Here is a 21,872-nt window from a genome sequence, read left to right as displayed (position 1 = left end):
CTTAATTGAGTGACATTGGTGAAACCGGTTAGGGACCAACACTGCTGAAGGTGAAGGACTCTCTCCTAGCTGCGAGGGAAAGGACTCCTCCAGTGAGAGTGGGGGGAAGCAAAGGGAAAGGATAGACATATTCCGGTGGTAGGGGACTCGATTCTTAGAAGGACAGAGAGGGCAATCTGTGACAAAGACCTGAAGCGCCGAACTGTATGCCTTCTACCGTGCACTTTGTTTGGCACATCACGGATCTGGTGGACCTGCCTGAGGTGTTTTAGGGAGCCCTGACCAATCCCCAACCTGGATTGGCGGGGGCAGGCCTCCTTACCCAGGGTCAGCACAGCTGGGGAGGAGTTGTTTGGGTGGAAGAGCTGGAGATGGAGTGCAAAGCTGATAGTGTGAGGAAAGGAATGCCGATAACTGGCTTCTGATTACATCTTGATCAGCTGTGATTGGTCAAAGCTGATCATGTGGTAAGGGGCCGCTGGGATTGGCCCTTTACCCTGATCTGTAATCAGCTGAGCCCGAAGGACTCAGCGATCTCAGAGCGCACCGGCCACATGCCGCGTAATCATGGGAGGACATCATATGACTCCCTCCCTGCAAAGTAAGCCCGTGCTGTAGCTGTCTTTCACTATAGTGTGGGTGGGAAGTGGTTAATTACTGCATGCATTTATTTATTTATTTCCTTCTGTGAATTGAGTTTAACGCCATTTCATGCGGTATTTACAAAGCGTTTTCAACTTTTGTTGTGGCAAATACAGCAAAACATGCATGCAGGGCAGGACTTAGGGGGGTGGTGGCCCCTGGGCTTGAGTCACTTTCAGGCCCTACCTTCTATACATTATCCTATTTATCGGCGTATAACTCACGCCGGCGTATAACACGTACCCCAAGTTTAGGAGGGAATTTTAAGGAAAAAACTTACATTTAAATGCCCATCAATTCAACCTGGCAGTGTCATTTGCAGCCTTGTCAGTGTAGCCTTGCTCCAGTGCTATTTGCAGCCTTGTCATTGCAGTCTTGAAGTTTAAAAATTGTGCCACCGAGATACAGAGTCCTGTGTATCTCAAGCCCAATGGTAAGTCCTGCCCTGCATGCATGCATTATTTTAGGGAAAATGTGTCATGACGCATAAATATCGCATGCAATCTGCTTTAGTGAATGGAGCCCATAGTGAATTGACAGTTTTAGGATCTCATGTGATATTTAGGGAAAATAGGGTTCTTCTGTGACTCAGAACTACGCAGGGCTGTGCTTAGAGAGGGGACATTGGTATAAGCGATAATTACTGTGTATTTTCTTGTGTTCCAGCATTGATATGTATACCGAGGGGACCGCAGACCTAATGGGATTGACTATGTCATTATACTTTATGGCTGAAGCTGAACAGCAAAAACAACGGGATCTTGTAAAACAAAAAGCTTTGAACAGATATTTTCCAGTTTATGAAAAGGTATGATTTATTTTCTTAACAATGGTCTCGTCTGTCCATATTGTATCATGAATCAGGATAAAACCTGTCCCCATCACTGCACACTGCCTACACACTCTATGTTCAGTGAGTTGGTAAACACTCCTATCTGTTACCATAGTGAACACAGAACCTCAAGAACGCTTCAATAACTCTGCAACATATATATGCTTTTAACAAATCGGAGGTGGTTTCAGTTTTTTCTATCCATTTGGTAGGGGAGTACTGGCACTCTTATGCAAGTTTTGGCATCCTGCCAAGATGTACATTATCTCACAATAGTGAGTACACCCCTAATACTTTTGTAAATATTTTCACATATCTTTTCATGTGACAACACTGAATAAATGACACTTTGCTACAATATAAAGTAGTGAGTGTACAGTTTGTATAACTGTAAATTTACTGTCCTCTCAAACTCAACACACAGTCATTAATGTCTAAACTGTTGGCAACAAAAGTGAGTATACCCCTTAGGCCCGGTTCGCACTTGTGTGATGCGAAAACCCTGTGAGTCAAATGTGGGTTCCCGCATCGCACCCGACTCGCACGGAAGTTCTGCTGGGAAGTGTCATCATATGTTAACGACACCCCCATTTCAGCTCGTGTATCGCACTGCAGACTGACAGTTTGGACATGGATCGCATATGTGTGAACACATATGCGATCCGATTCTGGTCCGAACAGAAAAAAGGGTCCTGTGTGTGTTTGGACCGAATGCGGTGTGATATCAGCCATACTATCTGTATGGCTGATATCGCATTGCACAGACATCGCATGTAATGTAAACAGCAGTGCGCTGCAAATTACATGCGATGTCTGGCATCGCACAAGTCTGAACCGGGCCTAAGTGAAAATGCCCTAAGTGTCAATATGTTGTGTGGCCACCATTTATTTTCCAGCACTGCCTAAACCCTCTTGGGTATGGAATTCAGAGCTTCACAGGTTGCCACTGGAGTCCTCTTCCACTCCTCCATGACATCACGGAGCTGGTGGATGTTAGAGACCTTGCCCCAGACCATAACACTCCCACCACTATGCTTGACTGTAGGGAAGACACACTTGTCTTTGTACTCCTCACCTGGTTGCCGCCACACACGCTTGACACCATCTGAACCAAATAAGTTTATCTTGGTCTCACAGTATTCCATGTCATAAGTCTGCTTGTCTTTAGCAAACATTTTGCAGGCTTTCTTGTGCATCATCTTTAGAAGAGGCTTCCTTCTGGGATGACAGCCATGTAGACCAATTTGATGCAGCATGAGGCGGATGGTCTAAGCACTGACAGGCTGACTCCCCACCCCTTCAACCTCTTTAGAAATTCTGGCAGCACTCATATGTCTATTTTCCAAAGACAATCTCTGGACATAACGCTGAGCACATGCACTCAACTTCTTTGGTCGACCATGGCGGGGCTTGTTCTGAGTGGAACCTGTCCTGTTAAACCGGTGTTTGTCTGGTCTTGGCCATCATGCTGAAGCTCAGTTTCAGGGTCTTGGCAATCTTCTTTAGACCTTTATGTAGAGCAACAATTATTTTTTTTTTATTTTTTTTTTCAGATCCTCAGAGTTCTTTGCTCCATCAGCTCATCCCCCCCACAGCTATTACCTTTTGTATCACTTGACCATTCCTTTTTAGATTGTAAGCTCTAACGAGCAGGGCCCTCTGATTCCTCTTGTACCAAATTGTAATGTAACTGTAATGTCTGCCCTAATGTTGTAAAGCGCTGCGCAAAGTGTTGGCGTTATATAAAACCTTTTATAATAATGAGGTGCTATGTTGAACTTCCAGTGACCAGTATGAGAAAGTGACATAGCACCAAATTTAACACACCTGCTTCCCATTCACATCTGAGACCTTGTAACACGAATAAGTTACATGACACCAGGGAGGGAAAATGGCTAATTGGGCCCAATTTGAACATTTTCACTTAGGATATAAATGGCTGTTTGTTGAGTTATTTTGAGGGACAGCAACTTTACACTGTTATACAACCTGTACACTCATTACTTTACTTTGTAGCAAAGTGTAATTTCTTCAGTGTTGTCACATGAAAAGATATAATAAAATATTTACAAAAATGTGAAGGGTGTACTCACTATTGTGAGACACTGTTAAATTTTGTCTTTGTGTAGGAACCATCCAGCTACTGGATTTTTTTTTTTCCTATCAATATGCATGCTGGTATTCCCCATTCATATAATGCAGGAGAATTGCCAAATCTAAGCACCCATGTAGTATAGGGCATAACCAAATTATTGTCTGCAAAATTTCACTCTGAACTGATATTACGTTGCTCCTAAAGTAATCTGCGGTCAATGTTTCCTGCTTTGTATAAACAGAGCTTTTATCACCCAGTCAGACTGAAGTTGACTGGAGATGACCATGATCATCTTGTGTCACTGGGTACAAGTTAAAGCCAACTCCAGCCAAAACTTTTATTTTTTTATTTTTTTTAGCTTTGCACACAGCAGGTTAGTGTTAAAACTGCTGTGTCCTCGCTAGGGATTGCTCCCATGAACTCCTGTTTATTTGATAGATTTCAGACAGAACAGAAAATATGGGGAAATCTCCAGTCGTGTACAAAAAAACACTAAAACAATGTTCTTAATAGAGAAGGATAAGAAGTTCTGTGAGGTGTGGATTTTTTTGCGATTCTGCTTTTGTTTGGGTGATGGGTGTCAGGCGGAGTAGGGATAGAGGGGAAAATCTCACCAATCTCATAAAACATGAGCCTGGCATAAAGTAAAAAATGTTGTTTGTAAGGCCCTATACCAGAGATTGGGAGACTTCAATATCAAGGCTCACATAAAATTTAGGGGAAGTCATTACACATAGTTTTTAATGCACAGTTAAGTCCTCTGGGACATCACTGGGAGCTTCTGGACTGCACAATCGGCCAATCCTCCAAATTTCATCCTGCGATGCCCAGTGAACTCTCTGACCAATGATATCTAAGACACAGAACAGTTTTCCCCCATTGGTTTCATTGCACATCACAGGAGGCCTCTTCCCTTCTTTTTAAAATGTGAGAGGCGTATTGTCCTCTTTGATAGTTACCGTACTTCTCTTTGGCTGCTAAACACCTTTACTTCTTGCCCAGCTTTGATTCCCCCAACTGGCACTCTGTTCACTTCTCACAGCATAAACTCTATATTGGAACAGCTGGATATGAGGAATCTCAATGTAGTACATTGCTGAAATCTCAATGTAGTACATAGCATTCAGATCTTTGGGTCATACACTCAGCTGAAAAAAATAAAATGTATGTGGAACTAAACCCTCCTGTTCTTTGCAGCCAAGGAGGTTGCCATCTTGGCCTCTGTTTAATCTGCAGTTCCCTTGGTAATGCACATAAGATCAATTGGGAAACCAGCCATTTGAGGACTTGATAGTCCAATTGAGAACACAAGCAACTGTGATGGTTATCATTCACTATATGCTTTGAACGTAACTTTTTTGGAAAACAGTTCAATCAGTGGGTTTAGTTCCACTTCAAGGTAATCAGCTCGGTTGATGGATCTGTGGAAATGTAGCAGTAATTTCTAAGAACAGTTTCTTAGGCATCCCCATTGGAATCCCTGGGGGAACTCTACCCCTGTCCAGGGTTCACCTTCTTTAGAACAGGGAAAAACTGTTTACCTTATGGTAGGTCAAGGTATAGTATATCCAGCACACAGAGAAAAAATGTATTTAGTGACTGCCTTCAATACCCAACACTTCAACTAGTGCCCTTTTCCCTGATTGTAAGAAGGTGTCGTCCGATCATAGAACAGGAACTATAGGGTGGGAGGAATGGGGGGAAAACTTTGTAAGCACTCCTTACATGGCAATTTCTGTGATTACATTTAAATTTTTTTGTGTAACTAATTCTATTTTTTTTTTTTTTTTTTTTTTTTTTTTTTTTAGGCTTTGGAAAACCAGGAATATTTAGTTGGGAAACCATTTAGTATAGCAGATGTGCAGCTCCTAGAAGTCATTTTAGCAGTGGAAGAGCTACATCCTGCTATCCTGCAAAACTTCCCTAATTTACAGGTAAAAAAATAACATTTTATGTGTAAGTTGTGCCATTTTTATTTAAAGTACAGATTACCTTTTTTATGAAAAACCTTGTGATAGTGTTCTGCCACTGTGATAATGTAGGAGATAATGACACAGGAAATGAAAGTGCCCAACTTTGCTCTTTATCTCTATAGAACATGTAGCCATATCTGCACAGGAAATGAAAGTGCCCAACTTTGCTCTTCTATTTATCTCTATAGAACATGTAGCCATATCTGCACACTGCAACAGTCATTGGGTGAAAATTTAATGAAAAATGTCTGGAGCAGGCAAACAGTGGGACCCTACTACATCTGAAGTTTAAAGTGATTGTAAAGTCTGTTTGCATTTTTTTTTCTCTAAAAATAACAAACGTGTTATACATACTTGCTCTGTGCAGTGGTTTTGCACAGGGCAGCCACGACCCTCCTCTTCAGGGGTCCCTCTTCATAGAATTTAAGTTTAAAACCTGCCTTTACAATCGCTTTATTTTAACTATAACTGCTAAGGGGAGGATGGGGGACATGAACCGTGTGATGAATCATTTTGCATTATGATTGATGGAAAATATTCAGCTGACAGGAAAACTGTCTTGTCAATTATACCACTCCAAAGTGGTCGTCTTCCATTTGTTCAATATATGTTACATGAACATCACAGCTGAATCTCAAACATGCACTATCAGGGGTGGACTGACAACTCATGGGGCCCCCGGGCAATAGGAGATTTTGGGGCCCACAAGCAATAGATTATGGGGCCACACAGTATACACACAGACACACAGCATACACACACAGTAAACGCACACTGAAAAGGTACTGGAGAGGTGGGGCAGCTATAATCTTGGGATTTAAAAAAAAAACACTCTCGGCCTCCGCTTCCTCTGTGTGGGATGCCTTTAAAGCATACTCGAGGGGACAATACCAAGCTATTATAGCCGGGGTTAGGAGGGAGCGTGGGGCTGAGCTTACGAGGTTGGAGGCGGAGGCAGCCAGGCGGGAGGCGATCTATGTTCGGAACCCAGAACCGCACCATCATGATAGATTGCAGTCGGTGTTGAGAGATGTACTCCTTCTGCGGACACAGATGACGCAGAAACGACTGCTCTATCAAACCCAGAGGATATTTGAACAAGGGGAGCGGACTGGACGCCTCTTGGCCTGGCTCTCTAGGGAACAATCGGTGGGAGGGAATATCAGCCAGATTAGAGCGGCCGATGGCTCCATTTTGACCCTCCCTGTTAGAGTCCAGATGTGGAGCCCGACTTGTAGGAGGAGACCTCTCTTACAGCGCTGGTTCAGGAGCCGCTGGAATGGGAACAGCGGTCTCGAGAGCACAGTGGGTAGGAGGGCCTGCTGGATAGAGCCGCTGGAGCTGGTAGAAGAGCGGAGATCCCTCTGAAGGCTGAGTGGACTGCGGGTTGCTGGAAGCTGAGAAATGCAGGCAGTAGCTTCAGAGACCGAAGGTTGGAACTGGCAGCAGGCTGGAGAAGAGTCAGACGGTCCGGGTCAGAAGGTAAGCAGACTGATGGTAACGGAAGGCAGAAGAGGTGTCGGTAAGCAGGCAGAGGTCGGCAACGGAATCACAAGCAGAAGAGGTTTCGAGGTCAGGCAGGCCGGGTCGGGATTGGAGAAGGCAGAGAAGTCAAGCAAGCCGGGTCGATAACGGTAGCAGGTAATCAGGTTCAGGATCAGGTATTCAAAGGTAACCGGGTTCAGGATCAGATATTCAGACACACGGAAGCTGAGACGAAACAGCGCCGCACCGGCGCACTTGAGAGTCCTTTAAACGCTCAGTGGCGGGAAGGAGCGCACGCACGCCACGCACGACCACGTGGACGAGCGCGCGTACGAACGCCACTCGCGAACGTGCACACTAACGCGTAAACGAACGCGAACGCGAACGCGCAGAAGACACACGCCGACGCCTGTGTGCACGCAGCTGTACCTGTCTATTGCTGGTAAGTTCCTGACATTGCCCCCTCCCAAGGGGCAGCCTCCGGATGCCCAACAGGTTCCTCTTTTCTGGATGGGCAGACAAGTATGCGTGAATTAACCGCCTGGCATGGATATTGCTGTTTGGTTCCCAGGAATTGTTCTCTGGCCCAAATCCCTTCCATTTGATCAGAAATTGGATGCGTCCCTGTCTTCTTCTGCAATCGAGGATGGCCTCCACCTTGTACTCCTCGTTTCCATCCACTAAGATGGGTTCTGGAGGTCTAGTTCCTCTATCAGGAAAGGGATCAGGGGTGGCAGGTCTCAGCAGTGACACATGGAACACAGGATGAATCCTAAGCGACTCAGGCAGGGTTAGCTCGTAGGAAACTTCATTAATTTTCCTCTTAACCGGAAATGGTCCCATAAATTTAGGTGCAAGTTTCCTGGAGGGACAAGCCATTTTAATGTTATTGGTAGAAAGCCATACCTGGTCGCCAGGTTGTAGGATCAGTTCCCCTCTTCTTCTCCGGTCAAAGGCTCTCTTACTGTCTGCCTGGGCCTTGGCCACTGCTTCCTGCAACACCCGGTTATTGTGGCTGAGGAAATCCACTGTCTTCTGGACCGCTGGAACTGAGGTTTCTGGAAGAAAATCAGGCAAAAAGGTTAAATGAAAGCCATAATTGGCGAAAAAAGGGGACTGACCGGTGGCCGAATGACAAGCATTATTGTAGGCAAATTCTGCCAAAGGCAGCAGGGACACCCAATCATTCTGTACGAATGATGTGAAGCACCTAATGTACTGCTCAAGAGTCTGGTTGGTCCTTTCTGTCTGCCCATTAGTTTGGGGATGATAGGCCGAGGACAGTGCCAGCTCAATTTTCAGGATCTCGCACAGGGCCCTCCAGAAGCGTGAGGTGAACTGCACTCCTCTGTCGGAGACTATATTCGCTGGAATCCCGTGTAGCCTCACAATCTCCTTAATGAACACGTGGGCAGTCTCCACGGCAGATGGGGTGCCTTTTAAGGGTGAGAAGTGGGCCATTTTGGATAGCCGGTCTACAACCACAAAAATAGTTGAACATCCCTCAGAACATGGAAGCTCGACAATAAAGTCCATACTAATCATTCTCCAGGGTCTGTCGGGTACAGGTAGGGGTTTCAGCAGTCCCCAAGCCCGGTTCCTGGGTGTCTTGTTCTGGATACAGACGGGGCAAGAGCTGATGTACTTTTCGCAAAAGTCCTTCAAATTGGGCCACCAGAACGTGCGTTGTACCAGATCAAGGGTCTTACGGACCCCAAAGTGGCCTGCCAGTGGGTGGTCATGAAGAAGGGACAGCACCTTAACTCGGACATTCTTGGGGACAAAAATTTGACTTCCCCTCCAGAACAAGCCATCTCTGGACATTAAGGTGATTCCGGGGGGTCTTGAGGAGTCAGAGGATGCTTTTCTGATCAGAGAGAGGAGGTCAGGCTGTAAAAGTAAAAAATTCCCGGCAGGTAAAATGGTGTCAGGAACAGATGAGTCCTTAGGATTGTCATACATCCGTGACAGCGCATCCGGTTTCACGTTTTTCGATCCGGGTCGGTACGTGATGTGAAAGGAGAAACGTGAAAAGAACAGGGCCCAGCGGGCTTGTCGGGGTCTCAGTCGCTTGGCAGACCGTAGATATTCTAGGTTCTTGTGGTCTGTGTATATTAGTACCGGGTGAGCAGCGCCCTCCAATAGGTATCTCCACTCCTCCAAGGCGGCCTTAATGGCGAGCAACTCTCGGTCGCCTACGTCGTAATTCTTCTCCGCGGAAGAGAGTTTCCTGGAGAAGAACCCCACGGGATGCATTAGGTCCTTGTTGCCTTGACGTTGGGAGATGACCGCTCCTACGGCCACTTCAGAGGCGTCTACCTCGAGGATGAAGGGTAGAGACGGGTCCGGATGGCTGAGAATTGGGGCGGACGTGAAGAGTTTTTTAAGTCTTTCGAAAGCACTCTGGGCCTCCTGAGTCCAGCAGAAGCGGAAGTTTTGTCTGGTCAGTTGCGTGATGGGCGCAATTATAGCTGAAAAGTCTCTTATGAACTTTCTATAAAAGTTCGCAAAACCGATGAAGCGTTGTACACCCTTCTTATCCAGAGGCGCTGGCCAATCTAGTACAGCAGACACCTTTTGGGGATCCATCCTGATACCCGTTGGAGAGATTACTAGTCCCAGGAATCGGATGCTCTGTAACTCAAATTCGCATTTCTCAGCCTTTGCGTAGAGTCGGTGCTGGCGAAGGCGGTCTAGGACTTTACGGACGTGTTCTCGATGCTGATCAAGAGAGTTGGAAAATATTAAAATGTCGTCCAGGTAGACAATCACGAACACGTCGAGGAAATCCTTAAACACGTCATTGATTAGGTGTTGAAATGTGGCCGGGGCGTTGCAGAGCCCAAAGGGCATCACTAAATATTCATAATGACCGAATCGGGTCCGGAAGGCTGTTTTCCATTCATGCCCGGCCTGGATGCGAACTAGGTTATACGCCCCCCTTAGATCCAACTTGGTGAATATTTTAGCGGATCTCAGTCTCTGAAAGAGTTCGGGTATCAAGGGTAAGGGGTAGCGGTTCTTAACCGTAATCTTGTTTAAGTCTCTATAGTCCACACATGGACGGAGGGACTGATCTTTTTTAGTGACAAAAAAGATTCCAGCTCCTGCTGGGGAAGTTGAAGGACGGATGAACCCCTTCTCTAGGTTCTCGTCCAAGTAGGTCTTCAGTGCCCCCTGCTCCTTTTCTGATAAAGGGAATATGCGTCCGAAAGGAATCTCGGCCCCAGGGAGTAGTTCGATCGGACAATCATAGGGACGATGAGGAGGCAGAGTGTCTGCTCCCTTTTTACTGAACACATCAATAAAGTCATGATAGTGCTTGGGCACAGTCTGCAGTAGGTCTTGATCAGAGTCTACACATAAAAGGGTGGCGGAAGGCTTGGTGGAATCTGTTAGGCAGTGTTTCAAGCAATAGGAAGATGGGAATGTGACTTCTCTGGTAACCCAATTGATGTAGGGGTTGTGGGCCTGGAGCCAGGGTATGCCCAGAATGATTGGGAACATTGGAGAGGAGATGACATCCAACGTCAGGAATTCCTTGTGTTGAGAGGAGATAATGACAGGTAGAGGGAGAGTCTCTTGAGTTACCTTTCCAGAACTGATGCTAGACCCATCGGCCAGAAAAACTGAGAGTTCATGAGCCTTGCCTCGTAACGGGATGCCCTGTCGGCCCGCAAAGGTGGAGTCTATGAAGCAGCGGCATGCCCCGGAGTCAATGATAGCGTTGACTGTCACCGTCCTTCCTTGGAGCTGTAGTGAGAGAGGAACAGCAAGGTGGGTTGAATTGGCAGTCAATGCAGAGAGACTGGTAGAAGCAGAAGGTAGACACTTACTTGTCTTGACAGGGCAATTAGAGACATAGTGACCCGAACCACCGCAGTAGAGGCAGAGATTCTGCTGCCGGCGACGTGCACGCTCTTCTGGAAGCAAAGCGGGGCGCAGTAGTCCTAATTGCATGGGCTCGGAGGTGTCAGGAGCCGTGCAGGGCGGAATAGGGCTGGACGGAGATACATAGCGAGAAGCAGGCATTGGGGCTCTCGCTGTCATCCAGACTGGACGGACTTGCTGAGCGGAGCGCTCTGATCTTCGCTCCCTGAGACGGCGATCAATCTGGATTGCCAAGGAGATCAGGGCCTCCAGGGTTTCTGGTATACCGACTCGAGCCAGTTCGTCCTTAAGTCCTTCAGATAACCCCATGCGAAATTGATGCCTTAAAGCCGCATCATTCCATTCCGTGTCTGCGCTCCAGCATCGAAAGTCCGAGACATAATCCTCAGCCGGTCTGCGGCCCTGCTGGAGCGCAACCAGAGCAGATTCAGCCGTGGCAGTCTTTTGGGGGTCCTCGTAAAGCTGAGCCATGGCCTCAAAGAAGGATTGCAGAGAGAAGGTTGCGAGTGAATCTCCTTCAAGTAAACGGTGGGCCCAGGTCTGCGGTTCTCCTTGTAGGAGGGAGATTACAAATCCTACCTTCGTGGCTTCCAGGGAGAAAGTCCGTGGTTGTAGGGCAAAATAGAGTTGACAAGCGCTCCGAAAAGCCCGAAATTTGGTTCGATCCCCAGAAAACCTTTCCGGAATGGGTACCCTTGGTTCAGGTGGAAGCATGACAACGGATGGTGAGGCGACGGGCTGTGCCGATAAGGAGGCAGGAGCAGAGGCCATGTGACCAGTATCTGTAAGGTCCTGGACCTGTCCTTCAAGCCTGGCGTAGCTATCTTGAAGCGATTTTACCGCTTGGGTAAGGGCCGACAGGTGCGTGCAGATCTCCTTCATGGGAGAGGTCTCTCCTGCGGGCTCAGTCATGGCTGTTTCGTACTGTTAGAGTCCAGATGTGGAGCCCGACTTGTAGGAGGAGACCTCTCTTACAGCGCTGGTTCAGGAGCCGCTGGAATGGGAACAGCGGTCTCGAGAGCACAGTGGGTAGGAGGGCCTGCTGGATAGAGCCGCTGGAGCTGGTAGAAGAGCGGAGATCCCTCTGAAGGCTGAGTGGACTGCGGGTTGCTGGAAGCTGAGAAATGCAGGCAGTAGCTTCAGAGACCGAAGGTTGGAACTGGCAGCAGGCTGGAGAAGAGTCAGACGGTCCGGGTCAGAAGGTAAGCAGACTGATGGTAACGGAAGGCAGAAGAGGTGTCGGTAAGCAGGCAGAGGTCGGCAACGGAATCACAAGCAGAAGAGGTTTCGAGGTCAGGCAGGCCGGGTCGGGATTGGAGAAGGCAGAGAAGTCAAGCAAGCCGGGTCGATAACGGTAGCAGGTAATCAGGTTCAGGATCAGGTATTCAAAGGTAACCGGGTTCAGGATCAGATATTCAGACACACGGAAGCTGAGACGAAACAGCGCCGCACCGGCGCACTTGAGAGTCCTTTAAACGCTCAGTGGCGGGAAGGAGCGCACGCACGCCACGCACGACCACGTGGACGAGCGCGCGTACGAACGCCACTCGCGAACGTGCACACTAACGCGTAAACGAACGCGCACGCGAACGCGTACGCGAACGCGCAGAAGACACACGCCGACGCCTGTGTGCACGCAGCTGTACCTGTCTATTGCTGGTAAGTTCCTGACACTCCCGGCGGACATCAACCGGGAGTTCGTCTCCTACTACAGACAACTCTATAGCTCCCGTGCGACCTATGACCTGACGGAGCTGGAGGGCTACCTCCAGGGGATTGACATACCGACTCTCACCCCCACGTACGCTAAGGCCCTGGACGCCCCTATATCCACTGAGGAAATACTTGGAGCGCTGAAGTCCATGCAGGCGGGTAAGACGCCGGGGCCGGACGGCCTTCCGGTGGAATTCTATAAACTGTATGCGGATCAACTAGCCCGGAAATTCCAGGCCCTGCTGACTAGAGCCAGACTTGACGGTACCCTCCCGGATTCTATGCATGAGGCAGTCATTGTAGTTATCCATAAGCCGGGAAAAGATCCTACCCTCTGCCCCTCATACCGTCCCATATCCCTACTAAATGTGGACGCTAAAATTCTGTCCAAAGTGCTGGCCATGAGGTTTAACTCTGTTATCACAGCCCTGGTGCACTCGGACCAGACGGGATTTATGCCGGGTAGGGGTACGGACATAAACATCCGACGGCTCCACACACATATAGCACTGGCTTCGTCTGGGGGGTCGGGGGTCGTGGCCTCACTCGACGCTGAGAAGGCCTTCGACTCGGTCGAGTGGGGCTTCCTTTGGGAGGTCCTGGCTAGGTTCGGATTCGGCCCTGAAATCTGTGCATGGCTCCGGATGCTCTACGAGAGGCCCGAGGCTCGTGTCCGGACGAATGGGGTCCTGTCGGAGGCGTTCAGGCTGGGGAGGGGCACGCGACAGGGTTGCCCACTCTCCCCGGCTTTGTTCGCCCTCGCTCTGGAGCCCCTCGCTATCCTTCTTAGAGCAGATGCTTCGATTAAGGGAATACGGGTGGGAGTGGTGGAGGATAAGATCTCCATGTACGCCGATGACTCCCTACTGTATCTGGCAGATGCTGGGGACTCACTGCGGGCGGCCCTGGAGACCTTTGACAGGTTTGGCAGATACTCGGGCATCCGCATAAACTGGAACAAATCAGTTCTGTTTCCGCTGGGCCGACCTCTCCCCAGGGGAGACACGGGCACTCCACTGGAGTGGGTGGAGGAGTTCACCTATCTGGGTGTGCGGATAGGGGCGGATCTGTCGGGCTATATAGATAAGAATGTGTACCCACTGCTCGCCCAGCTGCAACAGAAGTGTGTCGCCTGGAGGAACCTCCCCCTCTCACCTCTGGGTAGAGGTAATCTCCTGAAAATGATTTACTTACCCAAATTCTTGTATTACTTTAGGCAGACCCCTGTTCCCATTCCACGATCCTTTTTTCACAAACTGGATGGTGTGGTGTCGGCCTTTATCTGGGCGGGGAGGACCCCTCGGGTGTCTAGGAAGATCCTTTATCTCCCGCTGTCTAGGGGAGGTCTGGCTCTTCCTAATTTCCTGGTGTACTATTGGGCGGCGGTCCTGGTTACGGTTAGGTGGTGGTTCTCGCAGCCCCGTCAAAATCCGGCGGTTACCCTGGAGGCCGCTCATCTCGGTTCTTATGCGGCACTGTCCAACCTCCCTTATAGGGGGGAAAAAGCCGACCCTAGGGTGACTGGGCCCATGGCAACTGTGCTCCGGGTGTGGAAGGCTTCCAGGGTGGCTATCCGGAAGCCGGGCTGCGTCTCTCCCCACACTCCTCTCTGGGCTAACCCCTCGCTGCCCCATCTGCTCACGGTCCCTGACCCTGCGGCTTGGGCTAAGAGGGGGATTGTGACGCTCCGACAGGTGATGCCGAGGGGGGAGATAGCTACATTTTGGGACTTGCGTCGGGACTACCGCCTACCGGGGTCGTTCGTTTTTAGATATTGGCAGCTTCAGCATGCCCTTAGAGCTCAGTTCCCTTCCCGCCCTATACTGGAGACTGACCCCATTGAAAGCCTGCTGATTTCGGTGGGCCTGGAGAAGCCTCTTTCTTCCCTGTACCTTCACCTGACGGTTGCCCATGACATTACGACTTGCCGGTCCAGACTCAAATGGCAGGGGGACATTCCCTCTCTGGATGTGGAGGAGTGGGAGGATTGCCTGCTCACCTACATCCCTTCTATGATTGCGGCCAGGGACCGTTTTATACAACTAAAATTTATTCATAGGGCCTATTATACCCCTCAGAGGGTTGCGAACATTTACCCGGGCCTCAGCCCCAACTGTACTAGGTGTGACTCGGAGGCGGGGTCGTTTTTCCATATGGTCTGGACATGCCCAAGACTGCGTCAGTTCTGGAGTGAGGTGGCGGATGCTCTTGGAGAGGTCTGTGGGATGCCGATACCACTGGATCCCTTGACATTTTTGCTTAGTCGCCTGGATGACATAGAGGGTGACCGTTATGTCAAGCTATGTCTGACATACGCGCTATTTTACGCCAGGAGGGAAATACTACTCAGGTGGAAACAGCCAGATCCGCCGTCTGCGGCGATGTGGCGGAAAACGATCAACAATGTCCTCCCATTGTACCGTATTACCTATGAAAGTAGAAACTGTCCGAAAAAATTTGACAAAATCTGGTCAAACTGGATTGACGCTTGTGGCTGACCATGCTTCGGTGGGGTGGGTCTTGTGTAGACCTGCTCCCCCCCTGATGCCTGGCTTATCCTGAGTCGGAGGTGGGCCTCCCCTCCCTTCCCGTCCCCCTTCTCCCCCTCCCCCGCCCCCCCCCCCCCCCCTCATGGTGGTTCCTAGGCTGTGAGGGTGATTCCGATCCCTGGGTGCCATCCTTTCTGTATCAGCGGGCCCCTTTCCGTATTATCATTTGTAGGCCCGTTCCCTCCCCCCCCCCCCCCCCCGGGGTAGGTAGTACCTGTGCCCTTCTAGATGCAACCAGGTGAACATGTCGTTCCTTATTGGGCGGAATAGGTTGTTAGGATTCGATGTTATTGGATGCTGGGTTTTTGGTTTGATATCCTCTAGGATGCCTAGAATGTGATACTTATGTGTCTTGTGATTTTGTTTTGCATAACTACCATACTGATATTGTTCTGTTATGTTATCACCTTGTTTTTGTAAAAGACAAAACAATAAAAAATCTTTCTGTTAAAAAAAAAAAAAAAAAAAAAAAAACACTGATTTTTACATACTATCCCTGGTTTTATTGAGGCTGGCAACCCTGATGGGGCCCCTTAGTGGCATGGGGCCCTCAGGCAGTGCCAGAATGGTCAGTCCGCCCCTGTGCACTATGCTTCCAGTGGTCTCCAAGGAATCCCAGGATATTAACATATTACCATTATGTTTACAAGGCTAATTTTTTATACTTTCTTTGTTACCCTATTCAAACAATTTGATTTATATGAAGTATGGATTTTAATATACCTACATTGCTTCTTCTATAGGCTTTCAAAGCAAGAATATCTTCAGTCCCAACGATTGAGAAGTTTTTGGCCCCAGGAAGTAAAAGAAAGCCTATTGCTGATGCAACATATGTAAACACTGTAAAAAAAATTCTTTACAGCTGATGTGAAAAAAAAAATCAACACAATGATTTATATGCATATTTTTGAACTAGTACAAAAGTGTGCAGTTTATATGTGTTGTAGTTTATATTTCAGAATTTTTCATTAAAAACTCTATGGAAATCCTATCATCCATTTTTATTTTTTTTAAAGAAGAAATGTTAACATTTTTAGCTGGATGTGCCTAAAGGATGCATGTGTGAGGTTTGGGGCTGAGAAGGGTTGAGAGTGAAAATAAAAGGGGGAGTGAAAAAAAGGGAATGAACAATCTAGGTTGTAATCAAGTTACTACTTAATGACCCAGGAGGCCAGAATTGGTTCCATTAGGAAGACAGAGTACCAAGGATTGCCATATACTTTTCAACAGTGTCGTTAAGTCTCACCTCAATTTTTCTAAATGTAGCATAATCTGTGTAACTATAGATTGTACCTCCACCTGGCTCCCTGGGGACATGTTTCTCCTCAGCACACTTGATGACGTGGTGGTATAAACATGATGATCAGGATGTGCAGACATTCGTGAGAACATGTTCTGATTCTATCCAGCACCTTAGAACAGAAGTAAGTAAGAAAACTGTTTCATTTCAAGTGAAAGAACAGTAATGCCATCCTGGATTTAATTGGAGACTATTTAAAGAGTGTGTAAGCTATACTCGGAGCAGAGGGCTATTGGAGTTAAACATGTGGTAGACGAGCAAGGATTGTCAGGGTTGGAATCAGAACAGATCCATAAAGAGAAGATGCGCGCTCAACAGACAACCACCTCTGGAAATGCCAAAGAGAAGGAGGATGGCAAACCCGCTGGAGAATATAATACAGAAAGGACGGTGTCTGACACTCAGAGCACTTTAGGTCTTTGGGATACAGTCTAGGTGAAGATGAATTGTCCCCAGAGGAGATTCAAATGTTTGAGGAGGAAAACCAGAGACTTGTCAGCGAGATGAACAGTCTGTTTGATGAAGTAAGGCAAAGAGAAGGCAAGGTGGTTGAAATATCCCAACTGCAAGACATATTCACAGGGTGCTGCAGCAGGAAACGGACATTGATGATATCCATCAGCTCGTCGTGGGCACCACAGAAAATATCCAAGAAGGAAATGAACACATACAAGAGGCCATAAAGAATAACGCAGACTTTAGAGTATGGATCCTCTTCTTCCTAGTCATGTGTTCATTCTCTTTACTCTACCTCGACTGGTAGGACAGTTAATAATTTAGTTATGCCTCGTAGCCCCGACTTTATTTGCACAATGTTACATTGTTAAGAAAATGCCACATCTTTGTTGTTCTCCTTCCTCCACACTAGTTTAGATATGTTAATACATGTCACTTCTAATGAGGTCATGAAGAGTGTCTACCAGAGATTAACTGGAAGAAATTGAGCTGGTTGCATTACAGGGAAAGGCCAGATTTGCTGACTGCTTCTACACTGGAATTGTTAAAGGAACAATAACCTCCAGGACACTGCTTAATTGAGTGACGCACTGGGAGTTGTGTGTTATATTCAGCTTTATTTTGCCCCCTATGGAATCTACTCTTCATCATTTTGTATTTAACATTGACCAATGTTCTGCAGGAAGTGAAATCTAAAGTAACTGTTATGTCACACAAAATATGTAAAGGTTATCTTTACCAGTGAAATGTCTTTCCTGGCCACCAGTAGTATTGGGTTGTCAGCAGTTTGGCAGCTGCCTGCACAAAGATGATTAAAAAGATTGCAACTGCTTACTACTCTTTGAAAATGTTAGTTGCCTCTGGTTTGAGTGTCTGGAAAAGCCCAGACTCTGCATTCCTATCCATAGTACCCCCCCCCCCCCCCCAAGGGCTCCCCACATTTATTCCTTGCTCTTTTTTGCTTCAATACTTACCTTTTTTAGATGTCTTTAGACCAGTCACATGACATGCTGGGTCCACCTTGCCTCTTCTCCAGCCCTGCACTGTCCTTTTTTAACGATGCACAAGGTGGGAAGGACATCACATCAACCATTTGTCATCATCACAAACAAAAGATTTCCCAGCACACTTGCCTGCCAGCCTGTAAAACAACCACATTTGGCCCTGTCTGACAGTTTGTTAAAACAGAGGGTTTTGTTGGTACACATTTGCAAATATATGCATAAGTTGCAGTGCCCACACCAAGGGACCTCTGTGTATACTGCGGTTCTAACTCTAAATTTTCAGAGCCTCCATGGTGGGAGCACATATACGTATGGATAGATTAAAGTGGTTGTTAAGCCACTCTAACCTGTATACACCATTGGCATTGCCTCCTATTGTAGTATCGGTATCCCCTCAGTGTGTGCTGTTTTCTTACCCGACCGGATTCGGCTGGAGTGTACAGAGTAGCCGGGGAGGCGGGAAAGAAGACTGTTAAGCCGAACATCATATGAAGAGGTCTGGAGACTTTTAAGCTGCAGGAGGGCATGAATCGCAGCCACCGCAGCTGTATCTTTAGTTACAAGGGGGCCCCACCGCAGGACACCCACTGCTTCTCTGTTGCAAAAGAACTGGGTGACCAATTTAATGCATCAGGCCAATATGCCCCTCAGACATCTCTAGTGCATCTAGGAGGCTATCCTTGTTTTCCTTCAGGAACAGAACCTGGATTCTTTAGCTCCTGGTGAGAAAATTGCCTGTGCCAAATTTGCCACACAGGGTACCTTATCACCCCTCTGTTTTACAATCATCCTATGGTGTTCCCTTTACAACCTGGAGATACCACCAAATTGCAGACTTTTTAAATGAATTGAAACCCCAATTAAGGCCTCTTAATACACTTAAAAAGAGAGAAAGTTTGGTCGGTGGGACTTTAAAGTAGGCCAATCACTATATAGAGTAAACATGTGGGAAGTAAAACACAGTATTGTTTTTTTGGGTTCCAGCAAAAAGGGGGGAGTTTTTAGGGACTTTTAATACTTACCTCCTTATAATACTTATGTGTAAATCTCCCGGAATCCAAACCTCTTGTCCCAGATGTACATTATAAATTATAAAGCAGATTGTATCGGACCCCTTCACGTTTAGCCCAAATTTTTCCAATGGAGGATGCCTGATGTTGAAGGGAGTGCGATGAACAGGGCACATTTCTCAATCTATGGGGGGCCTGCCCCAAGATTAAGACCTTCTGGGGCGCCTTTACCCCATGGATTAAAAAAATGACTCTTAGATCCATAGAAAACTAACTTATGCACTTTCTTTTCCGTTGGGTTCCTTCCACCATTAAATTATATAAAAATAGCATCACTCCCCACTTGCTAAACGCAGCCAAATCCCTGATCCCCAGATTTTGGAAATGGGCATCCTGTCCTATGCTTTTAGATTGGAAAAAGGAGGTGCATGCCATCATGAAGGCAGAATGATGGATACACATAGTCAGAGACTAGCCAGAATAATTTAAGGACATTTGGTCGGGATGGATGTATTACTCCTCTGAGAACCCAAGGAATTGACTGACATCCCCACACAATGACCAATAACATCTGCCATAGTTGCACAACCTCCGCATAGAAGTACCCGACACTAGATAGGGTTGCTTTCTGTTCTGTTTCGTTTTTTTCTTTTCTAGGTCCCTTTTCCCTTTCTTTCCTGTTCTTTTCCCTTATGGAAGTGGTGCTTTGTCTGATATGCATCAAAATCCTGCATATACCACATACATTGCAGGTCTGCTCTGGTATGTTAAAGTTGTGATTTATGTCATATTTGAGTCCGCTTCACCCTAGTCATCCATGCCCGTGCAGACGATGTGGGGACAGGTGGAGGACCTATATGCCCTTTATGGAGTACTAAATATCTGGATTGTGTATGCTACCTCTAGCTTGACTGTTAGACCTGCCCCAGATGTATGTAAAAGACATACCCAATATGTTTAATTGTGGATTGCTGATATTTTGTGCTCTAATTGTCTTTTTTGCAAAACTAAATAAATATTTGATTATATAAAAAAAAAAAAGACTGAGTGAGAGGGTCGCTGACTCATGCATCATTGCTACCAGTTAGTTTGTGGCCAGCCAGGTTTTTTAAGGTTAAAAATGTTCTTCATGATTGGCCTTTATCGGAGACAAATATATCAGTGTCCTTTATTGCTGCAAACTGACATCCCTTAGTTGCCATTGTGATCACTGCCCATAGTTAGCTGAACTGTTAACCCTTTGCTCCCTGCTAGGCAGAATCTTTTCCATATGGCTGCATCCTCTTTAGCCCAGGTCATTTAAAATAGGCGCTTTTGCTGTTTAAGTCCACGCTTAAATCTTAAAGTGAACCATGTCTACAGATTGATCCTTTTAAAGTTATCCTTACCAACAATTCTATATCATAAATTAAAAACTCTGCCAACAACTTCATCTTTTAAAATGACCTGTGACAATCAAGTTCATTTCATAATAGGGGAAAATCTCGCCAGCAGGAGCACACAGCATTAAAAACATGACAGGGCTTAACTCCTCCCCACTCCATCCAAACCTAAAAAATGCCTTTATATACATTTAAGAACAGGGATAAAACACAAGAATATGACTGGATCCTGTGCCTGCATATGCGACTGAATGTTTTACCCTAAGAACATATCTAGCGGATTGTACACTGATGCTCAGCTCATGCAGCTAGGGTTGCCACCTGCCCGGGATTCACCTGGACAGTACAGGTTTTGTATAATTTTGATCCATGTGTCCGGTTTCCAGGCAAACAAAGCCGGACACATGGTTCAAGATGATTCATTCAGATGGGACTGTGGCAACTGGGCTCAGGGGAAGGAACAGAAGAACTAGGGCTTATCGGACAACAGCTGGGGGCTGAGGAAGGAACAGAACTAGTTATTCCTTAACTGGCAGTAGAGCAGTAAAACTTGTGCAGCGGCTTAGGACAATTAATCTAAAGTCCAGGTCCCCTTGTCTATATCAATCCGCCGAGGCATGTAATTGTCGGGAACTGCAGGACAATGATTACCCCCCGGGACTGATGATTTTCAGGCACAGGTGAAGTAATTTGTGTGCTGTGGTTCCCAGCAATACCTATGCCCTGGCAGATTGATAGAGAAATGGAGGTGTGGAGCGCGGCATAAGGATTACTGCTGCCAGATGAGGCTTAACTAATTATGTTCCTCCCCCTGACCCCCCCCAGATTCCACAGTCCGGTCTGAATCATGTCCTGCCAATCTTGTTGTTATCTTAGGAATGCTGCAGAGTAATCATTTTTCTAGAAGTTGAGGAGTTAATGAGGAGTTGCTGCTTTGCTTGTCTGTGTGGTAGAAAGATGAGGAGGGGTGCATGATGGACAAAAAACTGAACTCCGTGGGTGCCTGTGTGCATCTGTGAGGATGTGAACCTGGGGCAAGTGGGGCAGGATGGACAAGACTGATGTGTACAGGGGGGTGTCTGTGATTGTGTGTGGGCCAGTGATGTGTACCCTCTGCATTACATACTACTGCTATTTGCCTTAATTATCACTGACCACTGCACTCTGTCTTATTACTTACCTCTGCCTTACTACTGACCTATGTCTTTTGCTTTTTTCAAATGCCCCAGCAGTTTAATATAGAAGCGGAGGTCGGGACTACTATTTTACAGAACCGCTGCATAAGGATTACTCCTTTGCTGCCCGATGAGCTTTAATTAGTCCTGCTAAGGTGCCTGAACAACTTGGGCATCTTTTGTTCCCTTAGAAACTTTTAGAGAATGTCAGGTTCACTTTAAAGTCCGCCTCTAGTAATGTGCTGTACATTAGCAATAAAACTGTTCAAGGAAGGCAAAACACTAACAGCTGGTGCCCCTTAAACATTGAGGCTACATTCACATTGGCGATTAGGGCTGGTGTGAACAGTAGCACCAGATTCTAG

At 47.1% G+C, this 21,872-nt stretch overlaps 1 protein-coding gene and 1 pseudogene across 6 annotated transcripts in view; both read left to right on the top strand.

Moving 5' to 3' along the window:
* The window catches only part of LOC143988320 (glutathione S-transferase 3-like), a 127,626-nt gene extending 111,455 nt beyond the window's left edge, over positions 1 to 16,171 (top strand). For all 6 annotated transcript variants that reach the window (XM_077487786.1, XM_077487789.1, XM_077487787.1 and 3 more), the window contains exons 5-7: positions 1,309 to 1,450; positions 5,378 to 5,503; positions 15,924 to 16,171. In XM_077487786.1, coding sequence (XP_077343912.1) covers positions 1,309 to 1,450; positions 5,378 to 5,503; positions 15,924 to 16,046 — 391 coding nt within the window. In that variant the 3' untranslated portion in view covers positions 16,047 to 16,171. The remainder of the gene's footprint in view (positions 1 to 1,308; positions 1,451 to 5,377; positions 5,504 to 15,923) is intronic.
* A 159-nt stretch (positions 16,172 to 16,330) lies between these two features.
* Positions 16,331 to 17,770, top strand: LOC143988318 (syntaxin-18 pseudogene; annotated as a pseudogene).
* The last annotated feature ends 4,102 nt before the right edge of the window (positions 17,771 to 21,872 follow it).

The sequence above is a fragment of the Lithobates pipiens genome, unplaced genomic scaffold, assembly GCF_037356315.1.
Source record: "Lithobates pipiens isolate NorthernLeopardFrog02 unplaced genomic scaffold, aLitPip1_a1.2 Scaffold_18, whole genome shotgun sequence".
Lineage (NCBI taxonomy): Eukaryota > Metazoa > Chordata > Amphibia > Anura > Ranidae > Lithobates > Lithobates pipiens.
The sequence above is the reverse complement of the archived record's forward strand: the minus strand, read 5'-3'. Positions and strand labels throughout refer to the sequence as shown.